This window comes from Pseudorca crassidens, chromosome 6 (assembly GCF_039906515.1).
Source record: "Pseudorca crassidens isolate mPseCra1 chromosome 6, mPseCra1.hap1, whole genome shotgun sequence".
NCBI lineage: Eukaryota > Metazoa > Chordata > Mammalia > Artiodactyla > Delphinidae > Pseudorca > Pseudorca crassidens.
Window position 1 is genome coordinate 18323958 of NC_090301.1, and position 27282 is coordinate 18351239.

Consider the following 27282-nt stretch of genomic DNA (forward strand, 5'->3'; position numbering starts at 1 on the left):
CACCCAGCGCAGAGGTGACACCAGGTGGGACAGGAGCCTGGAAGCTGGGGGTCTGCCAGCTCCTAAAAGCGTTCCTTGTCAGGGAGACAGAGCGTGCCAGCCCCTCAGAGCTTCTGGGGCCCCTTTCAACCACGTAGCTGCTGGGCCAGTCCTGGGGGGAAGGGCTGGGGCGGGGGCTGGAACTGGGGCTAGGGCGGGGGCCAGGTGGTCCCGCCTGCTCTAAACTTGGCCTGGAGGAGCCAGTCTGGGCTCTCGTCCTCCAGCTGTGTCATCAGAGAATATTTTGGGGATTGGCAGCTGCAGGCGCCTCTGCCACTCAGGCCCAAGCCTGGCGGGCGGCTGGGGACCTGGCGGCTGGAGGTGGGAGGGAGGAGGGGAAAGAGGCCCTGGCTGTGGGAGGGGGCTGGGAAGACTTGGCTCTCCGGAGCAGGAAGCCAGGCCGCAGGCAGGGGAGTCTGAGGGGCCCCTCGCTGGGGAGGCAAACAGGAAGGACTGCACCCTGAGCCCTGGGCCCCGGCCCGGGAATCGCCGCCGCCAGAGCCGCAGCTCCGGGCCGAGGGTAAGGAGGGGAACCGGGAGCGGGCGGCCAGGGGAAAGCTCCGCGAGTCCCGGCGCCCGGTCCCCAAACGCGCCCCGCCTCCCGGGCCCCGCCGCCGCTCCCGGCCTTCCCCCGCGCCGCCGCGATGAAGGCGGGCTCGGGGAACCAGGGGAGCCCCCCGTGCTTCCTGCGCTTCCCGCGGCCCGTGCGGGTGGTAAGTGGCGCCGAGGCCGAGCTCAAGTGCGTGGTGCTGGGGGAGCCGCCGCCCATTGTCGTATGGGAGAAGGGCGGGCAGCAGCTGGCGGCCTCGGAGCGCCTGAGCTTCCCGGCGGACGGCGCCGAGCACGGCCTGCTGCTGAGCGGCGCGCTGCCCACCGACGCGGGGGTCTATGTGTGCCGCGCCCGCAATGCGGCCGGAGAGGCCTACGCGGCGGCCGCCGTCACCGTGCTGGAGCCGCCGGCCCCCGAGCGCGAGCCCCAGCCTGCCGAACGCCCGCGGCCGCCGCCCGGGGCCGGGGAGGGCGCCCCGGTGTTCCTGACGGGGCCCCGGTCCCAGTGGGTGCTGCGGGGGGCGGAGGTGGTGCTGGAGTGCCAGGTGGGGGGCCTCCCCGTGCCAACGCTGTACTGGGAGAAGGACGGGATGGCGCTGGACGAAGTGTGGGACAGTAGCCACTTCTCCCTCGAACCTGGCCGCGCCGAGGGCCGCCCGGGCGCGAGCCTGGCGCTGCGCATCCTGGCGGCGCGGCTGCCCGACTCCGGCGTCTACGTGTGCCACGCCCGCAACGCGCACGGCCACGCGCGGGCCGGCGCGCTGCTGCAAGTGCAGCAGCCCCCCGAGAGCCCGCCGGAGGACCCGGACGAGGCCCCCAACCCCGTGGTGGAGCCGCTCAAGTGCGCGCCCAAGACCTTCTGGGTGAACGAGGGCAAGCACGCCAAGTTCCGCTGCTACGTGATGGGCAAGCCCGAGCCCGAGATCGAATGGCACTGGGAGGGCCACCCGCTGCTCCCTGACCGCCGCCGCCTCATGTACCGCGACCGCGATGGCGGCTTCGTGCTCAAGGTGCTCTACTGCCAGGCCAAGGATCGCGGGCTCTACGTGTGTGCCGCGCGCAACTCGGCGGGCCAGACGCTCAGTGCCGTGCAGCTGCATGTTAAAGGTACCGCGGCGCCCCCGGGCGGCCGGGGCCCTGGGGAAGGGCCTCCAGCGCCCTCCCAGACCCTCCTAACTCCAGCCCCACTCAGTGTCCAGAAGACGGTGGGGAGTAAGGGAGGCTAAGTATTAAAATGCCATTTCCCGCCCACCTCGCAACCTCCAGGGATTCGGATTTAGTAGGTCTGCAGGGTACCTACTCCAGGAACTTCTTAGCAAGCTCCCCAAATGATTCTGAGGCAGATGGTGGAAAACCACTCTTAGATAAAGGGCTTTAAGGAATGATTCATGTACAGACCCAGAGGGACCTACAACTCCTGTAGTTCACTGTTTTTCAACCTCTTTGTTATTTCACCAACCTGTCCCCGGATGGAAATCCCATCTGGGGCCCCAATAAATAAGACAGATAAAAAGATCATTTTGTGGGTGTAAACTTCTAAATCCAAATTTATAACATGTACTTATAAAGTCAGTCAGTGAGAACAAGGGGTCTATTTTATTGAATATACACATTTGAACCACACATAACTGGGTCTAGTCTGTGAGCCCTATGGGGAAGGCCTGGTTGCAGGTGTCACATTGAGAAATTCCTGATTCGCACCAAAGGGAGAAAAAAAAAATGCCCCGCAATTTTTGACTATTCACTCATTAGACTGCTCTCAGGTTTGCAAGAAGAAGAAGGTGAAGGAGAGGAAATTTATATATCAAAGTTGAGTCCCCAACAGTATTTAATAACTGCTTACATTGCTCATAAATAGAAAATTCAGGGAGGGAAAACACCCCAAACTCACACTGGAAGTTAAAGCTCTCCGTAATAGGAGTTCATCACAACTCATGACATTATACCCTCACTAGTTATTACCCAACTTGTTCCCTCAGAGGAAAAAGAGTTGGCAAATCTCCTGACCCCTGCCTGGCACGCAGTGAAGCGTGTGGCACCTGTGCCACAGTGGTGGCCTCTTGGGTACAGTTTGAGGCGCACAAACTGGCCAGGCAGGGCTGAACTCTAACCCCCCGAGGAGAGAAAAGCCCCACATGATGACACAGCTTCCCAGAGCCGCATGACAAGACAGACGTGCTTCCCCAGCAGCCCAAGTGAGCCCACTGGCCGCTTCCATCATCCTGCTTTCTTTTTGTTAAATGCAGTTTTGAACGTGGTTAAAGTACTTTCAAAACGAAATTCAACTCAGACCTTTGCAGAATTGTGTGTGGTGCCTGTGAAGGGCCCCAGGGAACAATCTGAAAATCACTGATGTGGTCCAAGCCCTTCCATCCCTTTCTCCACTTTACGAGGAAAGAAACTGAGATCCAGGATCATGAAAATGGCCTTGGTCAAGGTGATGTGGCTAGCGAGTGTCAGGGTCAGATGAGAATATGGGTCCCCTGACTTCCTTTCTGGGGGTTTCTCTGATTTCACAATGACTGCTGGCTCTGGGAGAAGAGCAAATGGCTGGAGCTAATGTGGGTTTAGGCAGTAGGTGATGGGAGGAGAGTCTTTCTCCTGGTCGGGCCCTCTCCAGAGCCTTCTCTGGTCTCTCCCTTCTTCACAGAGCCTCGCCTCCGCTTCACGAGGCCCCTGCAGGACGTGGAGGGCCGGGAGCATGGGATTGTGGTGCTAGAGTGTAAAGTCCCCAACTCCCGCATTCCCACGGCCTGGTTCCGCGAGGACCAGCGGCTGCTGCCCTGCCGCAAGTACGAGCAGATCGAGGAGGGCACGGTCCGGCGCCTCATCATCCACAGGCTGAAGGCAGATGACGATGGAGTTTACCTGTGCGAGATGCGCGGCCGGGTGCGCACCGTGGCCAATGTGACAGTCAAAGGTCGGCTGGCCAGTGGGAGGAGGCCGAGACCGAGGCAGGCAGATGCCCAGACCCCGGGCTGACGGACTCCCATCCGTGTCTCAGGGCCCATCCTGAAGCGGCTGCCCCGGAAGCTCGATGTTTTTGAGGGAGAGAACGCGGTGCTGCTGGTGGAGACCCGCGAGGCTGGGGTGGAAGGGCGCTGGAGTCGAGATGGGGAGGACCTGCCGGCCACCTGCCAGAGCAGCTCCGGCCACATGCATGCCCTGGTCCTGCCAGGGGTCACCCGAGAAGATGCTGGCGAGGTCACCTTCAGCCTGGGCAACTCCCGTACCACCACTCTGCTCAGAGTCAAATGTGAGGGCCTGAAAATCCCTAGGCAGCCTCCTCAAGGGCTGGACAGGAGGGTCAGGGCTGGAAGGTGATCAGATGCCACAGTCTGGGTTGGCAAAGTGGACTTAAGGTCAGAGGGCTGTGGGAGGCTGGCGCAGGGCTCGGACGCAAACCCTGCCTTTGTCTCAGGCGTCAAGCACAATCCCCCGGGACCCCCAGTGTTGGCAGAAATGTTCAAGGGCCACAAGAACACGGTCCTGCTGACCTGGAAGCCTCCCGAGCCAGCTCCCGAGACCCCCTTCATCTACCGGCTAGAACGGCAGGAGGTGGGCTCAGAAGACTGGATCCAGTGCTTCAGCATTGAGAAAGCTGGGGCCGTGGAGGTGCCGGGAGACTGTGTGCCCTCCGAGGGCGACTACCGCTTCCGCGTCTGCACCGTCAGCGAACACGGCCGCAGCTCCCATGTCGTGTTCCATGGGTCTGCTCACCTCGGTGAGTCGGTCCCGCCAGCCCAGGCTGACAACCGCTGCACCCCAAGTCACACCCTCCCCATCACCTTCCTCCCTTCCCTGGCCCTCAGTCCCTGTCCTGTTATATGCCTTCTACCTGCCAGTCTCTGCCCTCTGCCCCCTGGTTCTGATGGCCGAACTCTGTCCCATCTCAGTGCCCACAGCTCGCCTGGTGGCCGGTCTGGACGACGTGCAGGTATATGACGGGGAAGATGCCGTCTTCTCCCTCGATCTCTCCACCATCATCCAGGGCACCTGGTTCCTTAATGGGGAAGAGCTCAAGAGTAATGAGCCAGAGGGCCAGGTAGAGCCTGGGGCCCTGCGGTACCGGATGGAGCACAAGGGCCTGCAGCACAGACTCATCCTGCAAGCTGTCAGGCACCAGGACAGCGGGGCCCTGGTTGGCTTCAGCTGCCCAGGTGTGCAGGACTCGGCTGCCCTCACCATCCAAGGTTCGTGCAGGTGGGGACCAGGGTGGGCAGAGAGGGTCAAGACACAGAACTCCCGTTAGCACAATGAGACAGATGCTATTGCTGCTTCTCACACCTGGGCCAGGAGAGTAAGGGGCATCCATGGTGAGCTAGCTCAGGTAGAGGGCTCAGTGATCCCGAGGTTCAGTTTCAACTCGTGTGCAACATATGGGGGACCCCTGGTTATCCAGCATCATAGCGAAATTCTCTGGGGCACTTTGTGCAGGGTTCTGTCATGTGTGTCATCTCAGAGACACAGACCTCGGCTCCAGGTCCCTGACTGCTTCCTGCCCTATCGCGTAACGGCTGACGCTATCGGAGCAACTCTCTGTGTGCCAGGCACAATCCTACATCGCTTTGTATATGTTAATTAGCACAATCCTCTCAACAGCCCTACAGGATGGGTTCTTTTGTCATCCCGTTTTACAAGTGGGGAAACTGAGGCACAGAGAAGTTCAGTGACTTGCCCAAAGTCACAGAGCTAACGAGTGCTGGTGCTGGATTATGAACCCAGGCGGTCTGGCTTCAGAATCACACTCTGCCACCTGGGGAAAGAGGGCAGGAGAGGGAATGAGGCCTCCCCGAGGACGACAGATCTTGGTGGGGGTCTGAAAGTGCAGGGAACATGCTGGCATTTGCCATTGCACCATTGCTGGAGTTTGTACGGCCAGTCAAGGAATTCCTCAGTGCCCAAGTGCAGGGCCTTGAGGTGGTTAGCTGCCAGCATCCCAAGAGGAGGACAAAGTGAGAAATAACCAGCAACCAGAGCAGCGTTTCTAAAGTGCAACCCAGGTTCACTAACATCAGAGTCATGTGGAGGCTGGTCTATAATGCAGATTCCCGGGCCCCTGCACGCTTGGGGGGAGGAGCCTAAGAATCTGCATTTTCAGCAGGCTCCCTGGGAATTCTTATGCACACTAAAACCACTGCTCTTAAGAGTTGGTCTTAAGCCTAAAACTTTTTTTTTTTTTTTTTGTCTGCGCCATGCGGCATGCGGGATTTTAGTTCCCCGACCAGGGACTGAACCCGTGACCCCTGCATTGGGAGCGTGGAGTCTTAACCACTGGACCACCAGGGAAGTCCCAGCCCAAAACTAATTTTTAAAACCAGCAAATGCATCGATGGCAATCATCCAGCCTGATGTGCCCACCCCCCTACCCTGAGCACATACCCTGGAGTGGGGTGTTTATTGGGGTAGCAGAGCACAACTAGGGTGCCGCACATGACCACACCTCTCCCCAAGCAGAGAGCCCGGTGCACATCCTGAGCCCCCAGGACAAGGTGTCGTTGACCATCACAACCTCGGAGCGGGTGGTACTGACCTGTGAGCTCTCCCGGGTGGACTTCCCAGCGAGCTGGTACAAGGACGGGCAGAAGGTGGAGGAGAGCGAGTCGCTGGTGGTGAAGATGGATGGGCGCAAACACCGCCTGATCATGCCTGAGGCCCAGGTCCAGGACAGTGGCGAGTTTGAGTGCAGAACGGAAGGGGTCTCAGCCTTCTTCAGCGTCTCCGTCCAAGGTCAGGGACCGTGGCGGCCTGGGCTCCCCCAAGCTGAGGCTGACCCTGGGGGCTGTGTGAACCCTGCCCCCCTGGTCTGCCTGCTCGGGGGTCCCTTCCGAAGGGCGCTAGGGGGCAAGGGGACATGTTTGCAGATCACACTGCCCATGCACCACCCTCCAGCACACTTGGCCCCCATGTAGCCTTTGCGGGTGGGAAAGTGGGGGGGCCTCAGTTCATTTAAGGGAAGGGAGGTGGGAGCTAACATTTGTTAGGCACCTACTAGCCAGTTCCTATGCTGTATACTTCAAATGTACACTTGCATTCAGTGTTCACAACTATGTGAGGGGCAGTACATCTCCATTCACAGATGAAGCAGCTGAGGTTTAGAGAGGTTATGCAACTTGCTCACGATCACACGGCAGCAAATACCCTAGCTGGGTTCACACCCAGGACTGCCTATCCCACTGCCCCAGGTGGCCAGGGTCAAAAGGAAGTTTTAGGTGCAGTGGTCCAGAGGCTCTCAGAAGCCAGTACATGTCTGGCTGCTTCGGAACCACCCTGGAAGCCGTAAGTGCATAGGCTCCCCCAGCCCTCCAGAGCCAGAACATCCAGGACAGAGCCTGGAGATCCACTCTGGGAGAACAACTCAGGAACCACTGATCCAGCTCCATCTTCTCACTTTGAGTGGCCCCATTGCCAGAAGGTCCTCTGGCCCCTGCCTGAATGTACCAGTGATAGGGAGCGCTGCCCCACGGTATCACCACTAAATTGTTCCCACCTCTTCCCCGTCCTGCGATCAGCCCTCCGGGGGCTTCCTTGAAAAAGCAGCAAGTACGGCCCTGATGTGACCTCCTCTCAGCCTAGACAAAGCCCTCTGTGTCCCCAGCCACCCCCCTCTGATCCTCTGGGAACTCACAGAGCCCTCCAGTGCCATGTGATCTGTCACACCTCACCCGCCACGCCCTCAGTCGTCCGTGTCATTGCCCCAGAGCACCCCACCCCAGCCAAGCAGCCAGTGTGCACTCATGTCTCCTGTTTTGGGGTGTCTGTGTGACCCCATCTCTGCTCCCCCCAGACCCCCCCGTGCACATCCTGGATCCCCGGGAGCACGTGTTCGTGCACGCCATAACCTCCGAGTGCGTCATGCTGACCTGTGAGGTGGACCGGGAGGACGCCCCCGTGCACTGGTACAAGGACGGGCAGGAGGTAGAAGAGAGCGACTTCGTGGTGCTGGAGAACGAGGGGCCCCATCACCGCCTGGTGCTGCCCGCCGCCCAGCCTCCAGATGGGGGCGAGTTCCAGTGCGTCGCTGGGGACGAGCGCGCCTACTTCACCGTGACCATCACAGGTGGGGCTCCAGGCAGTCCACAGGAGGGGGACGGTGTGCCCTGCCCCTGCCTGGGCAGCTGGTACACTCCTGGGCCACTGTTCCCAACCCCTGCTTCCCTTCCCCTAGCTTTCTCCCCAAACCAGGCTCTGCACCCTGAGGTTCAGTCACCCGCAGAAAATGCATTGTCATAAACACACCAGTCACAGCTACATCAGTCAAAGGAAAGCCTGCCTTCTCTGTTCTGAAGATCTTCCAAGGGGAGCTTTAGGGGTGGCAGTGCTACCACAGGGCAGGGTCTAGGGTGGGTGCGCCCAGGCACTAGAGGGGTCAGAAGGTCTGAGGCCTGCAGGAGACCCCAGCTCCATCTGGGCACCCAACCCTCCTCTCCCCAGTCCTACCCTTCGTATTGTCCCTGTCCCAACCCAGAGAATATAAAGAGTTTCTACAGCCGAGGCTGACACCACAGTCCCCACTGTGCCACCGTGCCCCAACTGTGACTGACTGTCCGAGCAGCTGTGAGCCATGGTCCGAGGGAAGACCCTCTTCTTCAACACACAGCCCACCTTCCCGGAGTAGGGAACAGGCGTGGACCAGGTGGGGCAGCCAGGCACCTCGGCCCCAGCCCCTGACGCCCGGCCACAGCTGTCCCTGTCCTCCAGATGTCTCCTCGTGGATCGTGTATCCCAGCGGCAAGGTGTACGTGGCAGCCGTGCGCCTGGAGCGTGTGGTGCTGACCTGCGAGCTCTGCCGGCCCTGGGCCGAGGTGCGCTGGACCAAGGATGGCGAAGAGGTGGTGGAGAGTCCCGCGCTGCTCCTGCAGAAGGAGGACACCGTCCGCCGCCTGGTGCTGCCCGCCGTCCAGCTGGAGGACTCGGGCGAGTACTTGTGTGAAATCGATGACGAGTCTGCCTCTTTCACCGTCACTGTCACAGGTGTGGGCCCACCCCAGCTGCCCGCGGTCACCAGAGGACAGTCCTGAGCCCTTGCGGGAGCTGGCCACATAGCCCCTAGCTAGCATGTGGGGGAGGGGGGAGGGGGGCTGCAGGTGCATGGACCGGGGGCCCTGCCCGGAAGACCCCAGGGTCTGTGTTTGAATAAGCAGGCTCCTCCCCGGCGCCCAGGGCCAGGAATAGCTATCCTCCACCAGCTCGTTTACTGAGCACTTTCTACGTGTCAGGTACTGGGCCAGGTGCTGCAGGTCACTGGTGCGTATTGCAGACGTGGTCCCTGCTCCCAGCTGCCAGAGAGCTGGGGAGTCAGCCGTTAACCAGGGGTCGCAAACGGGCAGTCCCTAGGGCCCCATACAGCCCACAGATATGTTTTGTTTGGCCTGCAGAGTCTTACCAAAGTCAGGACAGTTCAAATAACAACCCGGAGTTATGCGTCCTCTTGAAAAAGCCGAAGACCCGGCGCCTCTGGTCCCGCTTCCCCCCTTGGCGACGAACAGCTGGCGCTGAGTAGCAGCTGCCCCTGTAACACGGGGCCCACATTCCTCTGTCCCACCCTGCCCGCTGTTCCTTTTTGCTCCCCCCAGACCACTTCAGCCACTGACCTTACCTTACCTGGCCCCCGTGGGCATTTGAGTTTGCGACCCCTGTGTTTAACCAATAAACACGCAAATAAATGTACAGCGACACCTCGTGACAAGTGCTGTGAGGGGTGAGGTCTCAAGAGAGCAGGAGGTCAGGGAGGGCCTCGGGGAAAGTCGGTCGCCGTGCCACCCGGGGTGGGCTCCGGACGGCCACTCAGCAGCTCACAGACGCACGCGCGCACATCCCTCCGGGAGTGCACAGACTGGCAGGAGAGCCGGGCACATTAGAGGGTCTCAGAGTGAGGGTTGCCGGGTGTCGTGTTAGGGTGCAGTGGGTACCCAAAGCTGGGGGCTGCTGACCTGGTTGGCAGGCAGGAAGTGCCTTCGAAGTGGCCATCTGGAGCAGCGGCCGAGTTAGCTAAGTGGGGGTCAGGGTTTGGGCTGAAGGTGGGGGGAGAATATTCCAATCGGGAAAGCACAGGAGGACTCTGGAAGTGACGGTTCAGTGCCAGAAACTTTGGGACTGCAGCCCACAGCGCCAATCCCAGCGTGTGTGAGGGGGATGGGGAGGGTGGGACCTAGGCAGCTCTGGGCGGCACAGAAGAACCCACTGGCTGCACTGGAGCGACCATCCTGATGCTGGCATCATCTGGTTACCCTGCCCTGTCCCTGCCCTGCCCTAGGAACAATGCTTCAGCCTAGGCTTGAGCTACTTAGGGCCCCCCGACTCCCTGCACCCCAGAAGCACACAAGTCACAAAGCCGAAGAGGCCTTTCTGCACACATTCTGTCCCGTAGTGAATCCTTTCAACCTCTCCCGCCCCAACCCCTGGCCAGACATAATGGCCGCAGACACACACATTCCAGCTCATAACTGGCCTCCCGCAAAACACCAGATTCTTCGTGAGAGGCTCACACAACACACCTTGTGTGGACCAGGAGAATCAAGTCTGATGCCAAGCTGTGGGCCACAGCTGTGCAGGCACCCCAGCCCCATGGCTGCACCCCATTCTCACTCCACTGCCTCTATCACCTCCCCCACCACTCAGGCAGCCGCACTCTGCAATCTACTGGTGGTGCTGGGCCTCAGAGAACCAGCCTGCATCCTGTAGACTCTTAGAATAAGCCCAGTTAGGGAGGAGGCGGAGGCAAGGGCTCAGTGTGCACTGGTGGGCACATCTGCCTTACACGCCTCTGCAAAGACCTAGACCAGGAAGCTAGCAGTTCCCCAGCCCAGCCACAAGGGGGCCAAATGCTAAAGGAACACGAAAGTGTCGTGGAGACTTGATTCTGGGAGACCTCCAAGGTACGTGAAAGCATGGGCAGGCCCGGGCTCAGTGCACTGGTCACCACCAATATTGCCATGGCTCCTTTCTGTGAGAGACTGACCACTCCAGAGCAGCTGGAGATGAACTCCTAGAAACAGCATTTAATGTCCCTGGGGAAATCTTAGGTGTTGACAACTCATGCACAGATGCAAAATTCATTACTGTTTCCTGCAAGCCTTGGCTTGGAGTCCTTACCACTGCTTGCAGAGTCTGACCCTCCCTTTATCAGATGGTAGTTCTTCCTCCTGCCCTTGAGTAGGTATAGCCAGCTATGACCATAAGGAAGTTGCTTAATCACACCATGCCTCAGTTGCCTCATCTGGGAAATGGGTATAAAATAATACCTACTCCTTAGGATTGCTACGAGGGTGTAAAGTGCTTATGACTGTTCCTGGAACTCTAGCAAGCTGTATATAAGTACTTGCTATTACAAATCCACCATCCCTTATCCACAATTCTGAAATTAAAAAAAAAAAACTGCTCAAAATCAAAAGGCTTTTTGTAAGTTTGGTATTAAAAGTCATTTCAGTAAAATCTGAACTTAACTCTGTGAAGCTATTTGTACTTTTTAAGTAGCCTGCTTAGGGTGAATCTGTATGTTACACTGCAGAAATGTTAATGTGATTGATTATGGGGGGACCACAGTGGGGGCTGAGGGCGGTAGGTGATGTATGATGAACGCACCATTTCTGGAATCGGAAGCATTGTGGATTCTGAAGCACTTCTGGCCCCAGGGATTTCAGAGAACAGATTTCGGGCCTATTATTATCCTTATTACTCTTATGATTGTGGGTGACCGGGGCTTCATGCTGCCAGATGGCTCCAGGGAGACTGACGGTGAGTTTGTGACAGGCTGTGGTTGTCCCCACTCTACAGAACCCCCGGTGCGCATCATACACCCCCGGGACGAGGTGACCTTGGTCGCCGTGAGCTTGGAGTGTGTGGTGCTGATGTGTGAGCTGTCGCGGGAGGACGCCCCCGTGCGCTGGTACAAGGATGGGCTGGAGGTGGAGGAGAGTGAGGCCCTGGTGCTGGAGAGTGATGGGCCCCGCCGCCGCCTGGTGCTGCCTGCTGCCCAGCCCGAGGACGGGGGCGAGTTCGTGTGCGACGCTGGAGACGACTCAGCCTTCTTCACTGTCACCGTCACAGGTGGGCGGTCTCTGGGACACCCTGGGGAGGAAAAGAGGCAGGAGGCTGAGGGACAGACACCCAACCCTCCCAGTTCTTGCACCTTCAGGGTCCCTGACTGCTGCACACGGCTCTCCCCTTGTCCAGCCTTCCCCCTCCCCCAGCCTCCTCATTCTCAGCCGTTAGAGAGCCCTGACTTGCCCAAATCATACCAGGACAATGACCAGAGACCTGGTGGAGACAGCCCAGCCTCCAGGAGCACTTATTCATTCACTTATTCAACCAATGCTGATGTGCTCGGCACTGTTCTGAATGCTGAGGGATATAGCAGTGAACCAGGGAGAGTTATTCATTCACTTATTCAACAAATGCTGATGTGCTCGGCACTGTTCTGAATGCTGAGGGATACAGCAGTGAACCAAGGAGAGTTATTCATTCACTTATTCAACAAATGCTGATGTGCTCGGCACTGTGCTGAATGCTGAGGGATACAGCAGTGAACCAGGGAGAGAAAACCTGTCTTTATGGAGCTTGCCTTCTCGTGAGAGTGGACAGGCAGCAAATAAGGAAAATAGAGGGGTTTTCGGGTGGTGATCGGAGGCAGAGCAGGCAAAGGGGATAGGAAGTGCGGGTGGGGGTAGGGAGGGATGTGCATCGGGGTCAGACAGATGTGGCTGTGAGTGTGGGTCTACCTCTTTTTTTCCCGTGTGACCTAGAGCAAGTCAGTTCTCTATAAAGAGGCTTCAGGTCCTCATCTGTAAAGTGAAGCCAACAATAGGGAATGTCAGGAGTAGCTGAGCAAAGAGCTGCAGTGCGCTTAGCACAACACCTGGCACACGGTGAGTGCCCACGGATTGTAGTGGCACCGTTCCCAAGAGCTGCCCTGCAAAGGGCTGAGAATCCAGTGGGGAGGCAGGTAGAGGCCTGCTGGCCGAGCCCACTCTCCCCTCTCTCTATCCACCCACCAGCCACTCCAGAGAGGATTGTGCACCCGGCGGCCCGCTCCCTGGACCTGCAGTTCGGGGTTCCAGGGCGCGTGGAGCTGCGCTGCGAGGTGGCCCCGGCTGGGTCCCAGGTGCGCTGGTACAAGGATGGGCTGGAGGTGGACGCGTCAGATGCCCTGCAGCTGGGTGCCAAGGGGCCCGCTCGCACCCTGACCCTGCCCCACGCCCAGCCTGAGGACGCCGGGGAGTATGTGTGCGAGACTCGTGATGAAGCCGTCACCTTCAACGTCAGCCTGGCTGGTGGGTGCTCCCGGCCAGCCAAGGTGCGGGAGGTGGGAGCATCACCGAGCTGATACCTCTCCTCTCTGTCCAGAGCCCCCAGTCCAGTTCCTTGCCCCAGAGGCAGCCCCCAGCCCGCTCTGCGTGGCCCCCGGGGAGCCGCTGGTGCTGAGCTGTGAACTGTCCCGGGCTGGCGCCCTCGTCTTCTGGAGCCACAACGGGAGGCCGGTGCAGGAGGGTGAGGGCCTGGAGCTCCAAGCCGAGGGCCCCCGCCGTATCCTCTGCATCCGGGCTGCAGACCCGGTCCACGCAGGCCTCTACACCTGCCAGGCAGGGGCAGCCCCGGGGGCGCCCAGCCTCAGCTTCACCGTCCAAGTGGCTGGTGAGTATAGCCCGGGCAGGAAGCCTGAGAGTCACACCCCGAAACCCACGAGTCTCCCCCTTCTCTAGCACACCTGGCCCACGCCCTGCCCCACTGCTTTCGGTCCCTTTCCCTGTCTTGCCTCCCACTGCCCTCCTCCCAGCCCACGAGCCACTCCCTCCTGGTGACCTCCGGCTCTGAGCCCACAGAGCCCCCCGTGCGGGTGGTGGACCCCGAGGCAGCCCAGACGAGGGTTCGCAGCACCCCAGGCGGGGACCTGGAGCTGGTGGTGCACCTCTCCGGGCCGGGAGGCCCTGTGCGCTGGTACAAGGACGGGGAGCGCCTGGCAAGCCAGGGGCGGGTGCAGCTGGAGCAGGACGGGGCGAGGCAGGTGCTGCGGGTGCAGAGGGCCCGGAGCAGGGACGCCGGGGAGTACCTGTGCGACACGCCCCAGGACAGCCGCATCTTCCTCGTCAGCGTGGAAGGTAACAGTGCACCACTCACACCCCAAGGGCCACACGCCTGAACCACTCTGGGCCCCCACGCCCCGACCCCACCTCTCTGCCTCTGGCTCCAACCCATGCATGCGTGACTATTCCTGGGATGAGGGCTCAGGGCTCCCTTTTCCAGGAACCCTCAAATAATAGGAGGGGCACGGACCAGTGGTTAAAAGCAGGGCTCTGGAGTCAGCGCCACCCACACCAGTTTCCAATCTAGATTCTGCTTCCCAGTAGTTGTGTGACACTGGCAACTTACTTAAACTCTCTGAGCCCCAGCTCCAAAGTGGAGGGATAATGTTTGTCCTATAGGGCTGTTGTGACAGTTAAATGAGATAAATTGGGTCCATAGTAAATGACCTACTATTACTAGGGAGTCAGAGAGGTGGGTGCCAGGCCAGCATTGGGTGGAAGTGGCTAGGAGTAGCAGGGCGTTGACGTCTTGTCCTTTGAAACACCTCATGGCTGACACACAGTAGGTCCTCAGGAAGGTTCTGTTCAATAACTGGAGGATGAGGGCCTGTTACTGGAGGTGAGGGAATGCAAAGGGGATGAGGAGGAGGGAGGCGGAAAGACCCAGCCCACCTCACTGCCTGACCCCACCCCCAGAACCACCGCCGGTGAAGCTGGTCTCAGAGCTGACACCACTCACTGTCCACGAGGGTGATGATGCCACGTTCCGGTGTGAAGTCTCCCCACCGGACGCCGACGTCACTTGGCTGCACAATGGGGCCATTGTCACCCCAGGGCCCCAGCTAGAGGTGGCCCAGAATGGCTCAAGCCGCATATTGACCGTGCGAGGCTGCCAGCTCGAGGACGCGGGGACCGTGACTGCCCAAGCAGGGGGCACATCCACAAGTGCCCGGCTCCACGTTCGAGGTTTGGTCCTGATGGAGACACAATAGTCTTGTTCCTGAACCTATTCTCCCAGCCCCGGCCATGACAGGGGACAGATCCCTGAGAGGGAGCAGGGGGTCAGCCCACCAGGCTCCACGGCCCCCTCTCTCTTTCTCCCCAGAGACGGAGCTGCTGTTCCTGCGGCGGCTGCAGGACGTGCGGGCAGAGGAAGGCCAGGACGTGTGCCTCGAAGTAGAGACAGGCCGAGTGGGTGCGGCAGGGGCCGTGCGCTGGGTGCGAGGTGGGGCACCCCTACCACCCGACTCCCGCCTGTCCACAGCCCAGGATGGCCACATCTACCGCCTCTTCATCCACGGTGTCGTACTGGCCGACCAGGGCACCTACGGCTGCGAGAGCCACCACGATCGCACCCTGGCCAGGCTCAGCGTGAAGCGTGAGTGCCCCGTCCTCTCCTAACACATCGCCCGCCCCGTGGCACAGTCTCTCCTGGCTGGCCCAGGGCCCCTCAGACCCCCACCAAAGTGCCCCTCGCCACAAGGCAAGTCAGCCCTGGCTGACCCCCAGGAGTGTGACCTGAAGCAGCCTGCCCAAAGCAAAACTCTTCTTTTTCTAATGTTTTCTATTTACCTTAGAAGTCCATGTGGATTTTGCATTCCATTTCGTATGTCCAAGTTGGCTTTGCTATAAACGTAAATATTATACTCCAGAAAGACTTGCCGTGTTTATCCTTCAGTCACCTGCCCCGGGATACATGGGCCCAGCTGAGAAGTAGGGATGGGTGGCAAATAGCACCCACTCCCCCAAGATGGTGTGGTATTAACTGTGTGACCTCATGCAAATTACTTACCTCTCTGAGCCAAGTTTTCTTTAAAAAGGGTCTTTGGGAACATTGACTGGGATAATATGAGAAATACCCACAGAGAGCTTGGTAAATGGTTGTTGGTGGTGTGTATACTCTTCTAATTTATTTCATTCATTTAATCACAATAAACCCATGTCTCAATGCTATTAACCTTGTATAGCTGGAGAAACTGAGGCCCAGAGAGGTCAAGCAATTTGCCAAAGGTTACACAGCACACAAACTATGTGGCAGGGTCCAGTCCTGGTGTGTCTGACTTCAAATTCTGTGCTTCTTCCAGTGTCACAGCACCCCTCACCCAAACTCCTCACCCCCCTAACCACACATCACCCCCTTCATGTATCTCCTCTCCTAACCCTAGTAAGCCCCTCTCTCCACCCAAGTCTGAATGGCTCTGCTCCCTTCTTCCTGCACCCTGGTTCTGAACTTAGTTCTATAAGGCCTTACAAGGTTGGGTGTTAGGGGTGGTGCCGGCAGAGACAAGGTGTGTGTGGCGGGCCGGGGGAGGGGGGGAGGGGGGGAGGGGGGCCCGAAAGCCCCGCCCAGATTTGGAGCCCTCATCCTCCTTCTTCCCCCATCTCCTCCCACTAGCAAGGCAGCTAAGGGTGCTGCGGCCTCTGGAGGATGTGACCGTCATCGAGGGGGGCAGCGCCACCTTCCAGCTGGAGCTGTCCCAGGAGGATGTGACCGGGGAGTGGGCCCGGGGTGGAGTCCGGCTGCAGCTGGGGACCACATGCCAAATTTACGCAGAGGGCCACGCTCACTGCCTGGTACTCAGTGGCCTGGGCCTGGCCGACTCGGGCTGCATCTCCTTCACTGCGGATGCCCTGCGCTGTGCAGCCAGACTCACTGTGAGAGGTGCGGCCTCTGGAACCGCTGCCTGCCTGCTGACAGCTCTGGGTGTGATTCTACCGATCCCACTACCCGTGTGGCCCCCACTGACCCTGTCCCAGTGTGGCCCTCACTGACCTCCCTGCCAGAGTTTGACTCCCCTGACCCTTTGGCCATGTGTGGCCCCAGTGAGTGCCCTGCCTGAGTGTGTCTCCACCAACCCCCCCGTCCCAATGGACCACTGACTGTGCTGCTGTGAGGTGCTTGTGCCGGTGTGGTGTCTGTCTGCCTGACCATGGCCCTGCTGGCCACTCTGAGTGTGAGCCCACTGACCACGCCTGCCTGCTGCAGCCCCCTCTGCCTGTCTGAGTGTGCCCCTCTCACCACCCAAGTCCCAACAATCCACTGACTATGCCAAAGGGTGACTCCGTTGGCAACTCTGTTTCAGTATCTCCCATTTTTGTTTGCAGCCCTGGTCTGTTCCCCACCGACCACATCTGCTCTAGGTTTCCCCCATTGCTCCTGTGAGCCCATGGTGTCCCCCACTGGCCAGTGTCTCCTGTCCATTCCAGCCAGTGTGGCCCCCACTGACCATGTTTGCCTATGGGTAGCTCCACTGGCATCTCTGCTTCAGTTTCCACTATGCCCCTCTAGCCCCAGCATGTCCCCCCCACTGACCAGCATCCCCTTTGGACCACTTTGTCCCAGCATGCGCTCCACTCACTGGTGGCCTCTGTTGATCACCTTGTCTAAATGTGCCCACCAGTGACCCCTTGTGCCCAATGTGTCTGCCTTCTCCCACTCCCAGAGGCCCCAGTGACCATTGTGCGGGGGCCACAGGACCTAGAAGTGACCGAGGGTGACACAGCTACTTTCGAGTGTGAACTTTCCCAGGCCTTGGCTGATGTCACCTGGGAGAAGGTCAGAGCCCAGCCCCAGCCCAGCCCACCTCGGCATCATAACATCAGTAACAACCCCCAACAGAAATAACTAATACTCACTGAGCCATGCGCCTGGCACTGTGCTAAGATTTACTCTACATTTGATCCTCTAAACCTTACAGCAGCCCTATGAGGCAGGTCTTATTATCTCCATGTTATCTATAAGGAGACTGATGCGCCGTGGGGTGAAGTATTGCCCAGGGGCAGACGTAGAGCCCATATTTGAATCCAGGTTTCCTGGTCCAGAATCCACACGCATGGCTGGTATGAGCAGTACATGACTCTAGGCTTCCCGCGCCCGTGGCTCCGTTCTCAGCCCTAACGTCCCCAAAGGGTGACACCTTCCCAATGAGACTCCTGGCGAGGTCCCGGAAGGCGCAGGACGGCCCTGCTCCACAGCATAAACGTGCCTCGAAACCGCATGGCACAAACAGAGGGAGCGGCCGCCTACGAGGAGGGCAGGGGCCGTTTGTGCCCAGACGAGCTTTCACCGCGACCCTTTGCAACTCCCGCCCCCAGGACGGGCAACCGCTCACCCCCAGCCCTCGGCTCAGACTCCAGGCCCTCGGCACCCGCCGCCTTCTCCAGCTGCGGCGCTGCGGTCCCTTGGACGCCGGGACCTACAGCTGCGTGGTGGGGATGGCCCGAGCCGGGCCCGTCCACCTGGTGGTTCGCGGTGGGTACCGGTCGCTGCCCGGGCGGGGCACTGCTGTGGGTGCGGGGTCTGCAGACCGGACTTGCCCCGGGGTCCTGCTCTGGGGCGTCTAAGGAGGGGAGCGGGGGGCGAGGGCGGGGCAGGGTACCGCCCCCTCCGCTCCGCCCCGCCCACCTCACGGCCCCGGCTCCGCCCCAGAGCGCAAGGTGTCTGTCCTCTCCGAGCTTCTGTCGGTGCGCGCCCGCGAAGGCGACGGAGCCACGTTCGAGTGTACCGTGTCGGAGGTCGAGCCAACCGGGAGCTGGGAGCTCGGAGGCCGCCCGCTGAGACCCGGAGGCCGCGTCCGCATCCGACAGGAAGGTCTGACCGACTTTCTACCCGCTCTGGCCCCTCGCTGCCCCGCCCTACCAGGATAAGTCCCACCTCCAGGCCAAATGGGCCCCGCCCCACGGCCCAAGGAGCAGTCTCTCGATCTCTCCCTGGCCCCCAGCTCTGAGCCCTCGGTCCTGGACCTGCCCTCTTACCCCTCGGCATCTCAATTCCGCCCCGCCCAGCGCACATTTACCGCGTCCGAACCGACCCGGGGACCTACTCTGGCCCCACCCTCATCCCCGAACCCTCCCCAGAGGCGGCTCCGGCCTCACTAGCGCCCCCTTCACCCCCAGGGAAGAAACACATTCTGGTGCTGAGCGTGCTGCGCGCGGAGGACACTGGTGAGGTCCGCTTCCAGGCGGGACCCGCCCAGTCCGTGGCTCAGCTGGAGGTGGAGGGTAAGCAACTGGGGCATGGACGACCTGGAGTGAACACTGTCTACCCCTGGAACTGGCAAGCTGGCGGCTGGTCCGAGGAACCCTACCTTCCCCACCCCTTCCTCCCGGGGCTCTCCGGGGGCGGATCACAGAGAGCAGTGTATTTCCTGGGGAGCAGGAGACTTTGGGTTGAGGGTAGAGAGAAACGGGGTGGTGGCATAGAGGTCTAAGACCAGGAGTGGAGGCCACAGCGGGAGGGAAGATGCGTCTCTCCTCCTGGGACCCAGCGTGTCCCTATTAAGCCCTCATCCTCCACCCCCAGCATTGCCTCTCCAGATATGCCGCCGACCCCCTCGCGAGAAGACAGTTCTGGTCGGCCGCCGGGCGGTGCTGGAGGTGACTGTGTCCCGCTCGGGGGGCCAAGTGTGCTGGTTGCGGGAGGGGGTCGCGCTGTGCCCGGGAGACAAGTACGAGCTGCGCAGTCATGGCCACACCCACAGCCTGGTCATCCATGACGTGCGACCTGAGGACCAGGGCACCTACTGCTGCCAGGCCGGCCAGGACAGCGCCCACACACGGCTGCTGGTAGAGGGTGAGTAAAGCCGACGGGGCAGAGGTCAGAAAGGCAGGTCGGCTGGCCAGGGGTCTCCTAGGAGCTGGTGGGCTGAGACACACCTCCTGCAGATTTTCCAAGACTTGGGACGGCAAGCTGGTTCTGAGATGTGTTGGAGGTGTGGAATGGGGAGGCGGGAGTTCACAGCCAGGGCTGAGGAGAGGAGGGAGTCCCGTGTTCTCAACAGGAACCACTTGGTACAGGGCAGCTGTTTCCACCTTTCTACACCCCTTCCTGTCCGAGCTTCTCCTTACTCCCTCCTGCCTCTGGACCATGTTCGTCTCTCCTGAATGCCCCATTTGTACCCAAGTTCCTCTCCTTCCCACCTACCAGCCCCTGGTCTGTGCCCCCCACCTGTCCCTCACCCTCTCCTGCTCTCTGCCCAGCTGGCTCCTGCCCATCTCAGCAAGCTGCGCTCCGCCTGGGCAGAGGGCTTCTGCTAGTCCCATTTCTTTCCTCTTCCACTTAGGAGGTGCCCCCCTCTCCACCTGAACTCCTGTGTTCCCTTCAGGTGCCTACCTTTCCCCACCTCTGACTGGCCACCCTCACTTTCCTGCCCCCACAGACAGCCCTGACAGAGGCCTAGAAAGGGTGGTTCAGAGGGTGAGGGCCCAGCTCTTGCTGTGTGGGTGCCCAGGCTCTGCCAGGGGAGAGGATTGTGGTGCCCACTGTCTCCCCAGCCCCACTCGCAGTCATTCCTCCGCAGGTAGCTAGGAGGACCGAACCAGGCCAGGCGGGTGCCCTCGGACAGCTTGGAAGGCGCATGCCCTTACCCTGGGAAAGGGTGGGGAGGGAGGGGAACCAGAGGTGTTGGGAGACAATAAAAGTGGTGCAGCCCCTTTCCTGGCTCTCTGTGTGACGTGGGAGGGCAGAACTTGCCTGGAGCCCCTGTGTAGTGAGTGACACAGGGGACCAAGGGCTGCAGTGCTTCCATCTTGGCCCATGGAAGTACCAGCCACCAAAGACCACCACTCCTGGCAGAAGCCTCACAGTTTGGCACGTTTATAAAAGATGTCAAACAGGGTGGGGTGGGGGGGAGACAGAAGCATGAGGTGTCCAGGGTGGCATGACCGACACCAGACATGCACCGTGCATTGAAGCCCCTCCCCCAGCCCCCTGCCCTGACCCAGCCCAGAGCAGCACCCGCCCACCCCCATTCCCTGCCACTGCCCTCAGGCTGGTGGCTTGCAGAGGACAGGGGACCAGGGTGAGGGCTGCTGCAGTTTGCCCCATGGACAAAGACAAGAAGTCTTAGATGAGTCTGGCTGAGAGGTGGAGGCGATGGGGGAGGAAGGTAGACCTCCTCCACTTAGACATGCAGGAGAGTAGCCCATGGGACCCCAGGAGTGGGAGAGGAGGCAGGGCCACCCTCGGAGAAGCCCTACCAGTCAGAAATCTAAGGCAGGGGTCCCAGTGTCCTCTCCAAGCCCACCCCTCCACGCACGCACACACAGGCGACACACTCACAACCCTGAGCACACCCCAGCGGGGCTCACACTCGCGTCCCTCAGGAGCCCCTCGGGAGCTTGGGAGGAGGCTCTCCCCTCAGGCCAGGCAGCCTGAGATAGGTCCTCCCTTCTGGCGGCCAGGCCATCCCTCTCCGGGGTGGGGAAGGAGACAGCCAAAGGCCACAGGGCCAGGTGGGCTGAGTCATGGCCCAGCGGGCCTCCCCAAACTGGCAGAGCTGGTGACCGATGAGTGTAGGCGGGCAGGAGCAGAGAGACTGCTATACCCGCATGGGGGGCCCAGAGCAGGCCGTCAGCGGTCCCCGGGACCCGTACTCATAGTCCGCATCTGTGGGCGAGGCCATGAAGGAGCTCAGCGAGCTCCCTGTCTGCCGGTCCCGGAAGCTCTGGATGTAGCTCTGTGGGAGAGTAAACACAGGTGTGAGAGTGCCGCTGCAGACCCCTGCCCTGAAAGCCACCCAGGCAGACATGCTCAGCCTGCACTGTCACGAGCCTGAGACGTGTCATGGTCTGCTGTCGGCCTAGGACCTCACCACACCCAGAGTCCACAGCACTGAGATGCTGCCCCCTACTATACCTCATTAAAACTCACGCTCAGGACACCTCTCCCCAACCCATCAGGCTCCCAGTACAGGGGTTACGATGGGTGGACAAGTGCTAGGCCTTCTAGACAGTGACCAGCCCCTGGGGAAGGCCCAGTCCTGCTTGGACAGAGTCTACAACACTCCCTTCTCCCCACTCGGGGTGCTCACCGGGGAGAGGATGTCTCCGTTGAAGCGTTTGATGGGCACTGGCCTGCGCCGATAAGCAGGGTCAGGGGGCCCAGGCCTTGGAGGAGCCCGGGGGCCTCTAGCGGGAGGCCTTGGGGGTCTCTTCTTGCGCCGCTTCTCCTTGCGCTCTTCCTGCTGCCGAATCCTCATCAGCTGCACACGACGGCGCTGCCGACTGATGACCACTGTGAAGGGGTGGGCGGAGCAGGGTCTCAGAGGCCCACGTGCCTCATCTCGCCCAAGCCTCCCTGTCCCTTCTAACCTGAGGGCTCCAGGCTCCCAGATTCCCCTCATCCGAAACCTCCCCTCCTTTACTTTCCTGGTGTCCCACCTCCCAGATGGGACTTCCCACAGTTCTTTTCTTCCAAAGGTCTTCATGGAAGATTCCTAGACTCTAGGTGCCTGCTTCCCAGCTGCTACCCCTCTCCCAGTCTGGAGCCATAGGTGACTCACCTAGACCAGCCATCATCATCTCTCGACTGGACAACTAAGCTGCCTCCTCCATGGTTCCCCTTCTGTGCTTGCCTTCCCTGATGCTTTCTACACTCAGCAGCCAGAATGAGCATCCCAAATGCTAAATTAGATTATATCCTCCCTCCTTTAAACCTCCAGTGGCATCTCACCACCCATCTAATGAAATCCAGAGTCCTCATCACGGCCCACGGCACCCACACAATCGGCATCCCTTACCCACCACTCCCGCCCGACTTCCTCAACAGGCCAAGCTCATTCCCCTCGCCCTTGCTATTCCCTCTTCTCGAGCTCTTTGCATGGCTGGCCCCTTATCCTTCAGGTCTCTGCTTAAATGTCACCTCTTCCAAGTGACCTTCCTTGGCCACCCTGTCTGTATTTCACATTACTCTGCACGTCTCTTTCATAGCACTCCACACAATGGGAATTATCTTGTTAACTTGCGTGTCTAGTGTCTGTCTCCCCCACCCTGAATGCAACCCCATCAGGGCAGGGGCCTCTTCTGTTTTGTCTCCGTTGCATCCCCAGTGCCTGGAATGGGCTTGGCGCAGAGCCGCTGCTCCATCTGTTGTTGTGGCAGGAATGGTGGCACTGAAGCTCCCGTCCCAGCACTGAAGCTCCCAGAGCCAGAGCCGGTCAGCTCTCTAACTCAGCTGAGGCCTTCTGCTGCTGGTGTGTACAGCTCCTTCCCCCATGCACCGTCGCTCAGACCCACCCCCCTCAAGCACCCATTTCTCTCACACCCACCCTGGCCTGTGCCTCCTCACCTTCCGTGTGGGAGTCCCGCTCGGCGGTCACCCGCCACTGCACCAGAACGCCCATCAGGCTGAGCAGGGGCCAAAGTGCCAGCAGGGCCCAGCTCCGCCAGCAGAGGGGGGGCACGGGGGCGGCCCGCAGACGCTCCACTGCGTAGCGCCCCAGCAGCAGCAGCTCGGCAAAGTAGTCGGCAGCCGTGGCGATGAGCGCGGCACCCGTCACGGCGGTGGCCAGGGTGGTGAGCGGGCGGGGCCAGCGCAGCGTGAGCAGGGCGCAGAGCAGGCCGCCCCCCAGCAGCAGCCCCAGGGGGCCCCAAACAGAGCCTGGCTGGTAGTAGGGCGCGGAGCCCAGTAGGGCGGCAGCGGCGAGCAGTAGGCCGAGCAGCAGCCCTACCAGGAAGAGGCCCACGCTGCGCACCAGCATGGCCACCAGCCCGCAGAGCAGCCCGATGCCCAGCGCGATGCCTGCACTCGCCCCGGCACTCAGCTGCGTCTCCAGCACCCGCTCTCGGTAGCACAGCAGGAAGATGACCACCGAGCCAAACAGCAACCCAGTGAGGAAGAGTACTGCCTTGAAGCAGCGGTAACCTGGAAGCGAACAGCGGCTAGTGAGAGACCAAAATGAGGTCACTGGGCTGGAGGTAGGAGGTCAGAGGGGTCAAGGACAAGGAATCCCAGGGGAACCAGAGGCAGGACAGTAAGATCAGAGAACTGGGGGTCATTGGGGTCCTGAGGGCGGCAGTGAAGGGACCACTGGGGTCAAGGAAGATCAGAGAAACAGGTCATCGGGAGTCACTGGGAAAACAGACAGTCATTGAGATGAGTGTTGGATTTTTGAGATAGAAATAGATCACTGGAGTCAAGAGTGACTCAGTAATAGGGTCATTGGGGTCTTTGGGATCATAGAGGTCAGAGAGAGAGGCCACTGGGGTCACAGTGGATCAGCAGTAGAGTCACTGGGCTCCTTAGAGAGAGATTGTTCAGAGCCATGAGGTATTTGGAAGTCAGAAAGAACTTGAGAGGTGAGGTCACACGGGTTCAGAAAGATGGGGTCTTTTCAGGTCAGGGGAATTGACAGATGTGGAATCACTGAGAGTATGAAACGGTTTCTGAGCGAGGGTAATATTGAAGCCAGAGAAATGGAATCACTGAAATCGTGGTGGGGGCAAACAGACAATGGGGTCATAGGGATTCCCCTATGTTAGGAGTAATAGAGGGAGTCAGAGGGATGGAAGGTAATGAGATAGCTGGGGGGTAATTAGGGGTCACTGGGCCTTACAAGGAGTCATAGGGGGTCAGAGAGGATTATCGGGGGAAATAGTGGTTGTGGTGTTTCAGAAAAATGGAGGTTATAGGGCCATTAGGCCCATTAAGGGTAACTGGAAGTGTGAGGGACTTGTAGATCCTGGAAAGCTGAGAAGATGGAAGTCAGAGATGGGGGTCAAAGGGTCAGGGAGAGCCAAAGAGAAAGGTCATAATGAGAAGAGTCCGTTCTAAGAATGAGGGGAAGCATTGGAGTCCAGGAGGTTCTGGGGTTGGAAAGAGGAGTAGGGCATGCACAAGGGCTCAAAGAGTCCAAGAGCCCGAGAATGGGAGCCTCCAAGAAGGGTAGGTTGTCAGGGAAGCCCAGGAGAGGGAATGGCAGGCTGCACTGAGCAACTGTGGAGGGAGTGGGTAGGAATAGTGGAGGGGGCGAGGTGACACAGACTCCTTGGAGACCCAGAATGTGTCCTGAACCCTTAGAGGGGCTCTTCCCCCTGCCCACTCTGCAGTTGTTTGGTCCAGAGTCTGGGGGTGGAAGTGGAGGGACCATCTGGCTCCCATCCCTGCCTACTATCCAGCCATTCTAGGGGGAGATGTAAAGGCTGCCGAGCACAAGTCCTGCCCCACTTCTGCTCAACCTGGAACGCAGACCTCCAAGCCTCCTTTTCACTTCATCCAGTCACCTATAATGCCCTGCCTGGAGGCGTTCCTTGGATGCCCAGCCCATAAAGCTCTCTTTTACCTGAAGTTCTGTACCTCTTGCTGTAGAGTCACTGGGCACTTACTCCACTAGACCATCTGGCACCTTGGTGCAAATTATAAAAGAGTTGTGCCTTCCTCTAGGCAAAACAGCCTTGTGCCGAGGTCTAGAGTTTGGCAAGTAGAGCATGGGCTGGATTTCAGCCCCCAGTTGCCTTTCCAAGTGAACTCCCTTGTGCGTCCTGGACACACAGCAGCGCCAATTACTGGAGGCTGACTCGTACACACATCTCCATGTGTGTGACTCTGATATGTATCATTTAGCTTCCTCTAATATGTATCACAGATGTGAATGTTCCAGAAGTCTCTTCTTCATCAGACAATATGCCCTGTGGTAAGGGACCATGTTAACTCACCCTCCTAAACGTTTTCAATGCCTACCTAGCACAGTGACCTAAACACATCTTCACCACAATAGCTATTATTTATTGAGTGCTTACTAATTCTCACAGCGCCCCCGCCCCCCGTGTGAGACAAATATCTTTGTTCCCACTGTTCAGATGAGAAAACTGAGGCTTAGAAAGTTCAATGTGCCCAAGGCATCATAATTAGTAAAGTGCAGAACCCGGTTCAAATTCAAGCATGCCTAATTCAAAACCCTGTGTTCTCTAGGATCTACAGTCTAAATTATCTACAAACGTGTGGGATGAAAAAAAGAGAAACGAAACATAGTTCATGGTAGTGCTAAAGTTCTAAAGAAGGTTTGGGGTGCCTCAGGAAAATAACTTGAGGAAACGGTGGGGGGCCCGAGTGAGGAATGAGATGGGGTCTCACCGAAGAAGCAGTAGACGACTCCAAACAGACAGCACATGATGCAGACGAGGGCTGGCAGTGCCTGGTACCTGCGCTCCAGGGGCTGTTCGCAGGGTGCACCCCAGAAGGCATCATCTGGCTCGGGGGGCAGCAGCTGGAACCGAAGTGTCGCCGCAGTGCCCGGCATAGTGCTGGGAACAGTAGGGAGTCACCCTCCCACGTCAGCCTGACAGAGAGGAAGTTGGGGTCAAGGAGGAGTCCTGGGTCTCCACCAGGATGAGGGTGAGAGTAGGAGTGGAGAACTAGGGAAGGACACAGTGGACAAAGGAGTGGTGCACACATCACACAGCTCTGGAAGCACCCCTGAAGTAAGGGACAAAAGCCAAAGGGGGGAAGTGCCTGGCTAGAGGGAGCTGGGATGAAGAAGTTAAAAGGGGGACGGGGTTGGGGGGAGATGAGGGCAGTGTGCTGCCGGTGAGGAGGCAGCCAGGAGACTGGTCTGTGGGCGGCTAAATCTGGGATTGTCCAAGATCTACCTGGGCTGGAGGCGACCTGAGCTTCTGAGCGAAGGAGGCTCTCCGGCCGGGGTTGCCGGGCGCCAGAGGCTCCAGCTGACTGGTGTCCGGTAAAAGTCCGCGGTGAGGAGAAGGGGGCTGCTGAGCCGGACGGACCGGTCCCTGCGCGGCGGCGACGCCGCTCCGTCTCCGACACCGGCTGGCACTCCAGTCCCGCGACGTCCAGGCACTTAGGCTGGGCCTGGGGAAGGGAAAGGAGCAGGAGCAGGGGCTCGGGCTGCCCCAGAGCCGCGGCCCCATGCCCTGAGCCCGCCCGCGGCCTTTGGTGCTGATGGACAGCTCCGGCCTCTGCTCCTTACGTCACTCAGGGCGCACCATCCAGGCAGGGGCGGGCTGCTTCTGACGTCACACAGGACGCACCAACCACGCCGGGGGGAGGTAGGGGACTCCGCCCCCGACGTCTGCCTCTCCCGCACTGAGGAGGGGGCACTTCCGGGGGTCCTTCCCCTTTAACCTCCCCCTTCTCCTCCCTCTCCGGTAGCCGGAGCCCGAGACCCCACCCCGGGGGCGGGGCCCTCCCAGTGACACGTCGGACAGCGGCGGCCTCGGCTGAGGCTCCCGCGCCCAGCGCCGGGACCCGCGCGGTACCGAGCGGCGGCTGGAGGGCGATCGGAACGAGGCGCAGGAGATTCGGCTCGGGCCGCGGGCTCTGCTCGGCGGGGAGGGAGGGGGCCCGCCCGCTTGGCTCGGGCCCTCCGGATCCGCCCCCTCCCCGGTCCCGCCCCCTCGAAGCCTCCTCTTGCTGCTCTGGGGCTGCTCCAGGGCCGGGGGCCCGCGGTCCGGGCGCCATGCGGGCATCGCTGCTGTTGTCGGTGCTGCGGCCCGCAGGGCCCGTGGCCGTGGGCATCTCCCTGGGCTTCACTCTGAGCCTGCTCAGCGTCACCTGGGTGGAGGAGCCTTGTGGCCCAGGGCCGCCCCAACCCGGAGATTCTGAGCTGCCGCCGCGCGGCAACACCAACGCGGCGCGCCGGCCCAACTCGGTGCAGCCCGGAGCGGAGCGCGAGAGGCCCGGGGCCGGTGCAGGCGCCGGGGAGAACTGGGAACCGCGTGTCTTGCCCTACCACCCCGCACAGCCTGGCCAGGCCGCCAAAAAGGCCGTCAGGTAGGGATCAGACTCGCCAGCCCCACCCGCTGGGAACCGGCTGGGACGGACGCGCAGTGGAGGCCGCCAGGGGCTGGGTCAGGCCCCGGAAGGAAGGGTCTGACCGGCCAGGAAGTCGTTGGGCCCCGATAATTTCCGACGGCCCTGCTTCCCAGGGAGGTTTGG

At 60.0% G+C, this 27282-nt stretch overlaps 3 protein-coding genes across 14 annotated transcripts in view; 2 read left to right on the plus strand and 1 right to left on the minus strand.

Moving 5' to 3' along the window:
- OBSL1 (obscurin like cytoskeletal adaptor 1) lies at positions 1–20206 on the plus strand. 12 transcript variants are annotated; one of them, XM_067740453.1, is made up of 22 exons: positions 1–1695; positions 3239–3508; positions 3593–3844; positions 4010–4312; positions 4485–4781; positions 6046–6318; positions 7376–7648; positions 8290–8562; positions 11365–11637; positions 12585–12860; positions 12934–13221; positions 13410–13685; positions 14307–14576; positions 14716–14988; positions 16006–16272; positions 17054–17166; positions 17706–17862; positions 18040–18201; positions 18507–18611; positions 18927–18986; positions 19091–19182; positions 19914–20040. In XM_067740453.1, exons 1-21 carry the CDS (start codon positions 684–686, stop codon positions 19177–19179), a joined length of 5562 nt encoding a protein of 1853 aa, XP_067596554.1. In that variant the 5' UTR covers positions 1–683; the 3' UTR covers positions 19180–19182; positions 19914–20040. The 12 variants fall into 12 exon arrangements, 7 of the variants coding, with proteins under 7 accessions (XP_067596554.1, XP_067596553.1, XP_067596552.1 ...); XM_067740452.1 differs by having other exon boundaries at positions 19673–20024; XR_010944238.1 differs by having other exon boundaries at positions 2–1695; positions 18913–18986; positions 19910–20042.
- On the minus strand, positions 20190–26863 carry TMEM198 (transmembrane protein 198). The gene is made up of 6 exons (XM_067740459.1): positions 26315–26863; positions 25977–26196; positions 25462–25666; positions 22678–23253; positions 21422–21624; positions 20190–21067 (listed from the first exon to the last, which is right to left on the minus strand). The coding sequence occupies exons 3-6, from the start codon at positions 25625–25627 to the stop codon at positions 20930–20932; spliced, it is 1083 nt and encodes a 360-aa protein (XP_067596560.1). The 5' UTR covers positions 25628–25666; positions 25977–26196; positions 26315–26863; the 3' UTR covers positions 20190–20929.
- Positions 26655–27282, plus strand: part of CHPF (chondroitin polymerizing factor) — a 4821-nt gene continuing 4193 nt past the window's right edge. Inside the window, exon 1 of the mRNA XM_067740455.1 lies at positions 26655–27117. Within this exon, the coding sequence (XP_067596556.1) occupies positions 26804–27117 (314 nt within the window). The 5' untranslated portion in view covers positions 26655–26803. The remainder of the gene's footprint in view (positions 27118–27282) is intronic.